General features: G+C 55.3%; 1 protein-coding gene across 2 annotated transcripts in view; it reads left to right on the top strand.

Annotated features, from left to right (window-relative positions):
* Positions 1-7,090, top strand: part of STX8 (syntaxin 8) — an 84,325-nt gene extending 77,235 nt beyond the window's left edge. Inside the window, exon 8 of one of the 2 annotated variants that reach the window (XM_036394727.2) lies at positions 5,775-7,090. In XM_036394727.2, coding sequence (XP_036250620.1) covers positions 5,775-5,970 — 196 coding nt within the window. In that variant the 3' untranslated portion in view covers positions 5,971-7,090. The remainder of the gene's footprint in view (positions 1-5,774) is intronic. The other variant, XM_036394729.2, reaches the window with a different exon arrangement.
* Positions 7,091-12,074: the final 4,984 nt, after the last annotated feature.

Below are 12,074 nucleotides of genomic sequence, written 5' to 3'. Positions count from 1 at the left end.
ACATGAACATTTGGAGCCTTTAATAACCTGGCGCAGCCTGCTCTTGATTTCTCTGAGACCTGCCAATGATTTTGATGTCAGGGCTGCGAGGTACAATTGTAGTGTTGAATTTCTGCAGGCAGAGCAGTTGAAAGGGAAGGTCAAAAGCAATAAGGGCCAGGTTGCTGGGGCGGGCGGCTGAGGAGCGTTTCCCCGGCCCTCTCGCCCAAGAAAACGTTTGGCTGTCACAAAACTAATAAAGGAAAACCTCCAGAGAGGTGGGCTCAGAGCTGCAGGTGGAGGAGCGGGGCTGGAGTTACACACAAGGCAGCTTAATAGCGTGGGATTGCTGCTCAAGTGCTTCTTAATGCAGCACAAATTGAATACCCAGCATGGGGAAAGTGTTGGAGGGAAAGGATTTTATGGCTTTGGGGAGAGAAAGGGCTTGGCTCTTCTGTAGGGAACATAAAGGACAGCAAGATGGATTTCTCGGGGTGCTTGCCATGTGAAAGTAGTGCTTTAGGTATGTGCAGAGGGTTCAGAGCCAGCCTCCAGGCTGGTTCTCTCTGCCTCCCAAAGCAGGGCTTTGAGGGGATTTGGGCAGGGTTTCTGCCATATATCTGGCAACACGGGCTTAAAATTAACTTACTGAAGCAGCAGATAAAGTTTGGGTTCTTTCAAAGTGTGATATTAAATAGAAGTCCTGGAGGAAAGCAGCCAGGCCTCGTGCTGAAGGTCCCATCCTTGCCCTGCCTCTCTGCTGCCCTATAAAACAACAATTATGTGTTTAAAGTTACTGCTCCACATCCCTTATAAAAGAAGTCTTATTCATAAACTTCTGGATAGACAGTTCTGTGGGAATATAACTTCCTTGGCCTAAACCAAGCTGCCTTTTCCAGATAATGGAATGCTATACAAGCTCTTTAAAGTCTGACCATGCTATTTGTTATTATTTTATCATCTATAAAAGACACCAGTGCTGAACCTGGGAGTGACACTACACTCAGATCATCAGGAAAGACAGGGAAAACCCCAAGGAGAGCTGCTGTTCCCAGAAATACTCACTGACAGGTGCTGGGGGTGCTCAGGGCTTGGTGCAGCGTGCCTGCCCTCAGCTCCTCTCTGCAGGCACAGGGCAGGGCATTGCCATGGGCTCATCTCAGTCTTGGGGTGGGGTTTGCCAGATGCAAGTTGGACATTGCTGAAATGGGCTTGGGTGCAGCCCTGCAGCTCTGAAGCCAGGGCACAGGAGCTGGCCCCACACACACATGCACGTGCCTCAGAATCCTTTGAATGGGCTGAAACCAGCATTGAATTCAGCACCCAACCACACTGGGCTGTGTTGGCTCTCTGAATGTCCCCAGTGAGGGAATATCAGCAGTGAGGGATCAGCAGTGGGATCAGCAGTGGGATCAGCAGTGAGGGATCAGCAGTGAGGGATCAGCAGTGAGGGATCAGCAATGGGATCAGCACTGGGATCAGCAGTGAGGGATCAGCAGTGAGGGATCAGCAGTGAGGGGTCAGCAGTGAGGGATCAGCAGTGAGGGATCAGCAATGGGATCAGCAGTGAGGGATAAGCAGTGGGATCAGCAGTGAGGGATCAGCAGTGGGATCAGCACTGGGATCAGCAGTGAGGGATCAGCAGTGGGATCAGCAGTGAGGGATCAGCACTGGGATCAGCAGTGAGGGATCAGCAGTGGGATCAGCAGTGAGGGATCAGCAGTGGGATCAGCAGTGGGATCAGCAGTGAGGGATCAGCAATGGGATCAGCAGTGGGATCAGCAGTGGGATCAGCACTGGGATCAGCACTGGGATCAGCAGTGGGATCAGCAGTGGGATCAGCAGTGAGGGATCAGCAATGGATCAGCAGTGAGGGATCAGCAGTGAGGGATCAGCAGTGAGGGATCAGCACTGGGATCAGCAATGGGATCAGCAATGGGATCAGCAGTGGGATCAGAAATGGGATCAGCAGTGAGGGATCAGCAGTGAGGGATCAGCACTGGGATCAGCAGTGAGGGATCAGCACTGGGATCAGCAGTGGGATCAGCAATGGGATCAGCAGTGGGATCAGCACTGGGATCAGCAGTGAGGGATCAGCAGTGGGATCAGCAATGGGATCAGCACTGGGATCAGCAGTGGGATCAGCAGTGAGGGATCAGCAGTGGGATCAGCATTGGGATCAGCAGTGGGATCAGCAATGGATCAGCATTGGGATCAGCAATGGATCAGCAGTGAGGGATCAGCACTGGGATCAGCAGTGGGATCAGCAATGGGATCAGCAGTGGGATCAGCAGTGGGATCAGCAGTGAGGGATCAGCAGTGAGGGATCAGCAGTGGGATCAGCATTGGGATCAGCCCCTGGATCAGCCCCTGGATCAGCCCCTGGATCAGCCCCTGGATCAGCAGTGAGGGATCAGCAGTGAGGGATCAGCCCCTGGATCAGCAATGGGATCAGCAGTGGGATCAGCCCCTGGATCAGCCCCTGGATCAGCCCCTGGATCAGCATTGGGATCAGCAGCTGGAGCACTGCCCCAGAGCCTGTAACACAGGGATTTTCAGCAGCATGGCATTTTCTGCAGCCTGCCTTGATTACTTGCTCTGTAAATGCACAGAGATTTCTGCTCCCCACCTTTCCCTGGGATGCAGTTGGGATTTGTATTCCTGGAATGTTTCCCTTTGCACGAGAACCTTTCCTTTGTTCTCTTCTGACTCCTGTTGACTTTAAGAATGGCTTTGATTCCTGAACCTCTCTTTGAGGGTTTCTTGTCAGGGGGAATATTTATATTTCATAGCATTTCAGCAAAAAAAGGCAAAGCAGGCAGGAACCTCAGAATGCAGAATTCCTGTCAGGTCCTATCCACAACTTTAGTGGGGAAAGCATGTGAAACACCCAGGTTTAAAACCTCCAGATCCTTCTAATCTGCTGTTGTGTGGTTCATTCATGGGGGAAATGTGTGCAGCAGCTGCTCTGTGTGGTGTGAGGGGTGCTTGGGGATGTGTGTGAGCCCTGTGCTCCTGGCTCTGTGTGTGTGTGTGCAGGGACAGCCCTGTGCTCCTGGCTCTGTGTCCCTGTGCAGGGACAGCCCTGTGCTCCTGGCTCTGTGTGTGTGTGCAGGGACAGCCCTGTGCTCCTGGCTCTGTGTCCCTGTGCAGGGACAGCCCTGTGCTCCTGGCTCTGTGTGTGTGTGTGTGTGCAGGGACAGCCCTGTGCTCCTGGCTCTGTGTGTGTGTGTGTGTGCAGGGACAGCCCTGTGCTCCTGGCTCTGTGTGTGTGTGCAGGGACAGCCCTGTGCTCCTGGCTCTGTGTCCCTGTGCAGGGACAGCCCTGTGCTCCTGGCTCTGTGTGTGTGTGCAGGGACAGCCCTGTGCTCCTGGCTCTGTGTGTGTGTGTGTGTGTGTGTGTGTGTGTGTGTGTGTGTGTGTGTGTGTGTGTGTGTGTGTGTGCAGGGACAGCCCTGTGCTCCTGGCTCTGTGTGTGTGTGTGTGTGCAGGGACAGCCCTGTGCTCCTGGCTCTGTGTGTGTGTGTGTGTGTGTGCAGGGACAGCCCTGTGCTCCTGGCTCTGTGTGTGTGTGCAGGGACAGCCCTGTGCTCCTGGCTCTGTGTGTGTGTGTGTGTGTGTGTGTGTGCAGGGACAGCCCTGTGCTCCTGGCTCTGTGTGTGTGTGCAGGGACAGCCCTGTGCTCCTGGCTCTGTGTGTGTGTGCAGGGACAGCCCTGTGCTCCTGGCTCTGTGTGTGTGTGTGTGTGTGCAGGGACAGCCCTGTGCTCCTGGCTCTGTGTGTGTGTGTGTGTGCAGGGACAGCCCTGTGCTCCTGGCTCTGTGTGTGTGTGTGTGTGCAGGGACAGCCCTGTGCTCCTGGCTCTGTGTGTGTGTGTGTGTGTGCAGGGACAGCCCTGTGCTCTGGCTCTGTGTGTGTGCAGGGACAGCCCTGTGCTCCTGGCTCTGTGTGTGTGTGCAGGGACAGCCCTGTGCTCCTGGCTCTGTGTCCCTGGGCTCGGTAGTTCTGCCTCTCCCACCTCAGCTGGGACAAGGACAGCTCTTGACCTTTTTGGCTTCAGGTTTTTAATTCCAGTCCTTTTCCAGGGATGCACTGAGGTTTATTTCACTTTGCTGTCCCCTCTCTCAGTGCCCTGAGTGTGCCCTGCACTTCCCTCACTCAGCACTGCCCATTAGCAATCCTTTATCAGCCCCCACCTTCCCCTCTTCCTGCTGGGGATAATTTGGGGTTTATGTGCAGTTTTTCTTGGGACTTGTCAGAGAATAATTACACCCCATTAACTCCCCCTGTATCATTAGTAATTCACACCTAGGGAGTATTTTCCAAGCAGCCGATCTCGGTTGTCTCTTAATTGCTGGAGTCCATAAACTCTCCTGCACTGAAACTGTGTGAAGGATTTGCACCCTCTAAAACTTCTCCCTCCAGTGCAAAACATAACAGAGAATGGGAATGTGGCAGCTTTATCAGATCTTACTTCTTCCCTATTTAGGCAAATTATTTGCTTCTGGCTCTGTTGAAAACTCTAAAATGTATGTTAAGGTGTAAAAAATTCGAGACTGAAAGGGTGAGGAAGTTGTGGCTGCTCAGCCTGGAGAGGAGAAGCTCCAGGGAGAGCTCAGAGCCCTTCCAGGGCCTGGAGGGGCTCCAGGAGAGCTGCAGAGACACTGGGGACAAGGGATGGAGGGACAGGACCCAGGGAATGGCTCCCACTGCCAGAGGGCAGGGCTGGATGGGATCACAAATGGTTTCAGCTGAGCATAAGAGAAAAAAAAATGCTGTTGGTGGCAACTCTTATTTCCCTGGAAAAAAAATCCTGGCCCCCTGGCAGAGGAACAGTTTCTGCACAGAAAACATGACACTATTTACAAAAAGCAGTGTCTAATATCCTTTTCCAGCTTGGAAGGAGGAGTTTATTTCAATACATCCTTTTTTAATTGCCATGAGCTGGACTTGTAAATACTGTAAGTGGTTGAGTAATAGTCCTCAGCGAGCAGAGAGAGGAAGGGACAGGTTTTCCACTCTTGGAACCCTCTGCATTCCCTCAGCTCGGGCAGGGAGACTGCACACAGCAGATACTGAGCACAAATAAAAGCCTCTTAATTAAAAGATCATTGAAGCCCAGGGAGGATGCCCGTGGGTGTGATGCCAGTGCCCAGCACAGGGATCCAGCTGGGTGAGGAGTTTGTTATTGGGGTGCTTTGGGAGGTGGATCCAGGGTGTTCTCACTGAAACATTTCTTCCTTTCCTCTAAAGAATGGGAGAGAAAGGGGAGGGTTCGTGCTGAGAAATGGGGAGAGGGGAGGGACCCCACCTTGTACAATCTCATTTGTCATGAAGCTCTGCAGGGATCAGTGGGTTCGGGGCAGGGCACTGTGGGATGATCCCTGTTCCCCCAGGTGGGTCCATGCCTGACAGCCCAGCCCTGCACAGAGTTCTGTGTGAAAGCAGGAGTACTTTGTGTAGGAAACAATTTCCTGCTGCAGCGTGGATTTCCTCCTGAATAATCCTTTGCCCCAGTGGGATGGTACAGAGGGATTCTAGCAAAGCTCAGCTGGCCTTGCTGTGAGTTAAACACATCCCTTGATGTTTCTGTGGCAGATGTTCAGGGAGGAAGGTACCCCACAGGCCCTGCTGGGAAATTCTGATTTGTGGGGTCAGGAAAAGAAGGAACCCCTCTGCCAACGTGGGGTTTGGGTCCAGGTGTCTGCTCAGGTCACCAGTGCAGGCCTGTGGGGGTGAGCAGGGGAGGAGGAGGAATTGAATCACAGAAATCCTGAGCCTTGCTCTCCCTGCAGGGATGCTGGTGGTGATCGTGCTGCTGCTCATCGCCATCGCTGTGGTCGCGCTCTGGCCCACGGGGTAACCCCAACCCTGCCGGGGCAGCTGCTCCAGGGGAGCCCCAGGGCTCAGGCAGGACCTGCTGAGGGCAGGGATGAGCTCCATCCATCGCTGGGAACAAACCCACAGCTGGGAATGAACCCAGCAGATTGAACAAACTGCAGCAGATTGAACAAACCCACAGCTGGGAATGACCCCACTGCAGCAGCCTGGACAAACACACAGCTGGGAATGACCCCACTGCAGCAGATTGAACAAACCCACAGCTGGGAATGACCCCACTGCAGCAGATTGAACAAACCCACAGCTGGGAATGACCCCACTGCAGCAGCCTGGACAAACCCACAGCTGGGAATGACCCCACTGCAGCAGCCTGGACAAACCCACAGCTGGGAATGACCCCACTGCAGCAGCCTGAGGCAGCCCCGCTCTCCTTGGCCGAGGAGCTCGGTGGGATCTGCAGGATTTCAGTGGGAAAAGGATTTCATCCCACTAACAGGATTTCATCCCACTGTTCCCACCTTCCTGTGGCACTCAGGCAGCTGCAGCTGTGGGATGGAGCCGCCTCTCCTGCATCTGGGCACAGCTGGTGCTGCTGCCCTGCCCCAGACACCCCAGGGGCCCCAAACACCGAAATCCGGGAGTGCTTTGGAGAACAGCAGCGTTCCCTGCTCTGGGACAATGCTCTGCTCCAGGAATGTCCTGGAATGGCTGCCCCTGGGTGCTCCCAGGATGGCAAGGGACAGCCCTGCAGGAGCCCCTGGGCTGCACAGAACCGTGGGACTGGGTCAGTGCTCAGCCCCTGGGGGAGGCTCGGTGGGTTATTGATCCCAGGGATGGTTATTGATCCCCAGGGACGGTTATTGGTGGGTTATTGATCCCCAGGGACGGTTATTGGTGGGTTATTGATCCCCAGGGATGGTTACTGGTGGGTTACTGATCTCAGATGGGACCTGACCAGCAGCAGGACTCAGCCCAGCCTGTGAGAGTGGAGAGCTCTGCCCTCGTGTGCTCCCCAGAGGCTCTGCCAGCCTGGCCCTGGGAGATGCACCACAGTCAATGTCCTCACTGAGCTCTGGCTCTTCCTTTGACAGCTTCTCACACCCTTCTACAGCTGAGAGGAAGGATTACCTATTTCAAAACTAATGAAAAAGAAGTATTAAATGTTTGCTTCTGGCCAAGAGAATAATTATTTTGTTACACATGTCAGTTTGATTTCAGGATTAATAGAGCAAGCAATAAATACTGATTAAAGCTGATCCATTTCTATACAGTTTCTCTGCCTGGGGTTTTATTGTTTGCTCCTATCTTGTGTTGTCTGTGAATGATTTATCCAACGCTGCCATGTCCTAAGAGCTGGTCTGGAGAAGGAAATAAGCAATTTCTGTCAGACTTTGTGTGTATTGTGCCAGATCTGTCACTCTTGCAAGGGCTGGCCCTCATTGGGATCCCAGGGATTCAGAGCTTCTCTTCTTCACCTGCCATGGGTGGTGCTGTGATAGCTGTGGGAGCTGTCCCCTGGATCCAGAGAACATTTCCTGTCTTGGTGCTCCCAGGGAGGGACAGGAGAGAGGAGCTTGGAGAGAAAGGCCCCGAGATGCAGCTGTGCCCCCGCCAGCTTCAGGCAGGGCTCTGTGCCCATCCTCAACACTCAGAGCTGGAGGCTGGAGCAGCTCTGGAGCTGCCCCTGTGCTCTGCTGGGGAAAGCCTTGAAGCCTTTCCACGGGCAGCCCAGGCTGTGCCCGCTCAGTTTTCTTGGAGAGATGCTTCACCTTGGGGCTGTCAGGGAGGGCAGGGCTGCTTTGCTGTGCTCTGGTTTCCAAGAGGACAGGCAGGGCTTGTGAGTTATTGCTGATGTCAGATTTGCAATGGAGCTTCAGGCAGGGCTGCTCCAGCAAGGAAAGGTTCCAAACCCCTGCATTCCTGCAGCTCTGTGGACGCTGGGAATGCTCCTGGAGCTGTTCCTCAGCAGCAGCCCCCAGACCTGGAGCAGAATTTCACTGCCTGCTCTGGAGCAGCCCCGTGGGTCTGCACTGACAGCCAGAGAGCAGCGTGGGCTTTGTTCAGAGGAGACCACGGGCCTGGGCTGCTAATTAAAACTGCCACTTCTGGGCTGCTAATTAAAGCTGCCACTTCTGGAGGGAATTACAGCTTTGTTTGAGTTCCCAGGACATGCAGGATGGACATGGAGCTCACCCTGGTCAGAGTTCCACAGCACTTGTTCTGACCCAGGCTTTCAAAGCTTTTCTGACCCACTGGGTCCCCCAGCACATTTTTCCTGTGAGCTCCTGGGAAGGGTGGAAACAGCAGGACTTGCTTGTTGTGGCCAACAAAGGGACTCTCAGCCTTGCCCTTTAGGTAGCATTGAATGTGTGGTGTTGGTGAGGAATTTGATTAAAAAGCAGTGGATTTGGCAGCACTCTGCTGTGTGCAGGGAAGCTTTTCTGTCTCCCTGCCCCACTAAAGAAAAAGCCAAGTTAAAATACGAGAGATGCCGGGGTTTGGCTCCCAGCAGCAGCGGAGGAGCCAACCTGGAGTGGTTTCCCAAGCAAAGATCTTCCTGGAATGTGCCCAGAGACATCCCAGCCTTGGCCTTCCCTGCCACCTCCTCATCTCTCTCTCCTGGAGGACGTGCTCAGGAGCTCAGCAGCTTCCACACCAACAATCCCAGTGCTGGGGGCAGGACGTGGATGTCCCAGCGCTGGGAGAAATCCCCGCCTCCTGCAGGAGAGCCGGGATCATCCTGGCATGCTGCTGGGCCTTTTCCCATTCCCTGGGTCCTGGGCTGAGCTGGGTGTGTGGATGGTTCCTCTCCCACTCTGCTGCTGGCACCAGGCTGGGAAAGCCCCCCCGGTCCAGCCCTCCGTGGGAAAGGCCTCCCCCCCTTTCAGAGGCACCGTGTCACCTCTGCACAAGTGGCCACCTGCCCCCTGGGAGCCCATTTGCCCCTGGGAGCAGAGGGCTGGCGCTTGGCACCCGTTTGGCCCTGCAATAAAGATCTGACATTTCCGCCCCCGCTGTGGTTTTGGGTTCATAAATTCCCAGCCCTGCTGAAGGCTCGGGTCAGCTGGGCTGACCCCAGCACTTGGCAGCACCTTTTGCCTGGATTTCTGTCCCTGGAAGTGTTTTGGTGCCTCAGTTCCCCCCGCCTCCAGCTCTCTGTGCTGCCAGTGCCACCAGCCCTTGCCTGGCCACCAGCTCTGGCCCCACTGACCCTGGATGGGGCTGGGGGAGCTGAGGGAGCCCTGAGCCCTGCAGGGTGGGCAGGAAGGGCCAGCACTGGATGGGGCTGGGGGAGCTGAGGGAGCCCTGAGCCCTGCAGGGTGGGCAGGAAGGGCCAGCACTGGATGGAGCTGGGGGAGCTGAGGGAGCCCTGAGCCCTGCAGGGTGGGCTGGAAGGGCCAGCACTGCTCAGCAGCCCCTGGATGGGACAGAAATGGGGCCAGAGCGGGGCTGGCAGCTGTTCTGACTCCAGCCTTTGGCTGTCCCCAGCTGTCCCCAGCTCCAGGCAGGGTCCCCAGGTTTTGGCTCTGTCCCACTGCAGGGCACAGCTGAGCCCACAGGGCTGCTGGGGACCCCCCTGCCACCCACCCGCGGTGACACCGCTGTCCCCAAGGCCAGTGGCCACTGCCTGGAGGCGCTGGGCAGGGACAGGGCTGGGACTGCCAGTCCAGAATAGCTGTGCCACCTCAGCCCTGCCCGGGGACACTGACAGAGCCAGGGGTGGAGGGGACACCATCATCTCCCTGCCCAGCTCCTTGTCCCACAGGCTCATGGAGCAATGGGCTGGGAAAAAGCAGAAATTCCTGGAGATTTTTACAGTTTACAAGAGTTTATTCAACTGGTTTCTGACTTTAGTCCTACCGAGGGGGTGCTGAACAGTTACAAGCTCCTTCAGGTCAATTACAGCCAATCTAACGAACAAACCAACAAAAGGGAAAAAAAAAAGGAAAAAAAAAGAAACAACTCGGAAAAACAATAAGAAAATCCACAACTTTTTCATGTGTCATTAAATATATTCATATATAATAACCATAATATATTAGTATGCATTGTAAAGAAACATCGCCCAAAGCAGTCTGCCATGGTCATAACTAAACAACATTTACAGTTCAAGATATTAACAGAAATAATAAAAAAAAAAAAAAAAACCAAAAAAACGAAACAAAACCAAAATCAAAATAAAACAACCCCAAAAGGAACACAGGTTTGTGAGGGGGTGAGGCGGGGGCGGGAGGGGCACGGACACACGGACAAACAGAAACGAGACCAAGCCACTTCTGTGGGGTGCTACGGTCGGTGATGATTGTTTTGGCATTTCAGCTGCTCTCCAAAGCCTCCCTGCAGGCACCACAGCCCCTTCCCTGTGCCCTGGGGGTGCCACTCCTGTCCCATGGGTCCCTGCTGGTCAGAAGGGGGTCGGTGTCCCAGAGCTGCCCCTGGCTGGGCAGGTGCTGAGGGGGCCTCCTGTCCCTCTGGGGGAGCAGCACAGGGGCCCTCATGGAGATGTACTTCTGGAGATGTCCTGGGGGTGTCCTGGGGGTGTCCTCCTGGGGGTGTCCTGGGGGTGTCCTCCTGGGGGTGTCCTGGGGGTGTCCTCATGGGGGTGTCCTGGGGGTGTCCTCATGGAGATGTCCTGGGGGTGTCCTCCTGAGGGTGTCCTCCTGGGGGTGTCCTCATGGGGGTGTCCTCATGGAGGTGTCCTGGGGGTGTCCTCCTGGGGGTGTCCTCCTGGAGATGTCCTGGGGGTGTCCTCCTGGGGGTGTCCTCATGGGGGTGTCCTCATGGAGGTGTCCTGGGGGTGTCCTCATGGGGGTGTCCTGGGGGTGTCCTCCTGGAGATGTCCTGGAGCAGGGGTGCTGCAGGGAGGAGCTGCCCCTCTGGAGCCTGAAATGGGGCTGCTGTGCCCTCCCAGCCGAGGCTGCTCCAGCTGCACCAGTTCCAGCAGGCCAGGGTTACTGGGAGCACATGAAGGGCACTGGGGCCATGGATGGAGTGCAGGTTGGTTTGCCTGGGCTGATGGAAAGCACAAAACTCCAGCAGGGATGGAGGGACAGGTCTGGGGGCTTCCCTCCTGTGCCAGCATCCAGGCTGCTGTGCCAGCTCATTTCCCTCTGAGGCCCCAGGCTGTGCCAGGGCCGTGGGATCAGGGGCTGGGGGCCTTCCAGGAGCAGTGGGAGCAGGGAAGGGGCTGCAGGGTGTCCCTGGGGGTTTGGGGTGTCCAAGCTGTGCTGGGAGAGTGCTGTGCTTGACAAGGGTGGAAACTGGGAGTGAGCCTTGGGTGTCCAGGTGTGCTATGGGCAGTTCCCGGGTCCCCAGGTGCCCTGGCCTTTCCTTCCTGCTCTCCACGTGGGGAACTGGCTTTGGGTTGGATTCTGTTACCTTCAGGCACCATTTGAGGGCTGGGGACATCCCAGCTGCCTGGGATGTGCTGTCCCCACCCTGGCAGCAGCTGATGGTGACTGCAGGAGAGCATCCAAGCCCCGTTTCAGGGCTTTAAGCCTCCATTTGGACACTTAAGGTCAGATTTTATCCCTCAGAACCTGGTGGCTTCACTTCCCTTGGCTGCAAAACCCTCAGCTCTCCTTGAGCTCTGAGATAAGGAAAACCAGGTCCAGTTTGGGAAAGGGGAGAAAACACAGACTTGGTGGGGGAAGCTGCTTGATGTCCAGGGTGGGATTTTTCTCCTCATACCCAGATTAATTTTGGGGGCCTTGTGGTGGCAGGAGAGGCTCAGCAGAGCTGGGTCCCTCCGGGTGGTGTCTCCAGCAGCCCCGGGAGCCTCCTCTTTGCACCTATTTACATGGCTGCCCTGCTTTATGGTGGTTTATGTCATTATATAAATATTGTCAATTGCTATAAAACAAGGCAAAACCACTGGAAAATGTCATAAAAGAGATGTTTCCAAGTTTCCTAAAAGGAAAAATAGCAGGGAGGTTTTGCTTTTCATAGCGACTAATGTTTGCTTCTCCTCCAGGTACCGTCCTGCCCTCCCTGCCTTCCTGCCCAGCCATTCCTGCTCTCCCTGCATGAGGTGGAATTGGAAATCCCCATTCCCCAGGGGCTGATGTGCCAGGGGAGCAGCCTGGCACGGGGAGAGCAGCCTGGCACGGGGGGAGCAGCCTGGCATGGGCTCACAGCTCCCAATCCAGTCCTGCCCACAGGGTGCCCCAGGGGAGGATGCTCCGGTCTGAGGTGAGGCAGCCTCCACTGGGCTCAGTGCATTCATGAATGGAAATTGGGAATTTTAAATTGGC

The sequence above is a fragment of the Molothrus ater genome, chromosome 19 (assembly GCF_012460135.2).
Source record: "Molothrus ater isolate BHLD 08-10-18 breed brown headed cowbird chromosome 19, BPBGC_Mater_1.1, whole genome shotgun sequence".
NCBI classification, from domain to species: Eukaryota; Metazoa; Chordata; class Aves; order Passeriformes; family Icteridae; genus Molothrus; species Molothrus ater.
This window is presented reverse-complemented; position numbering and strand designations above follow the sequence as displayed.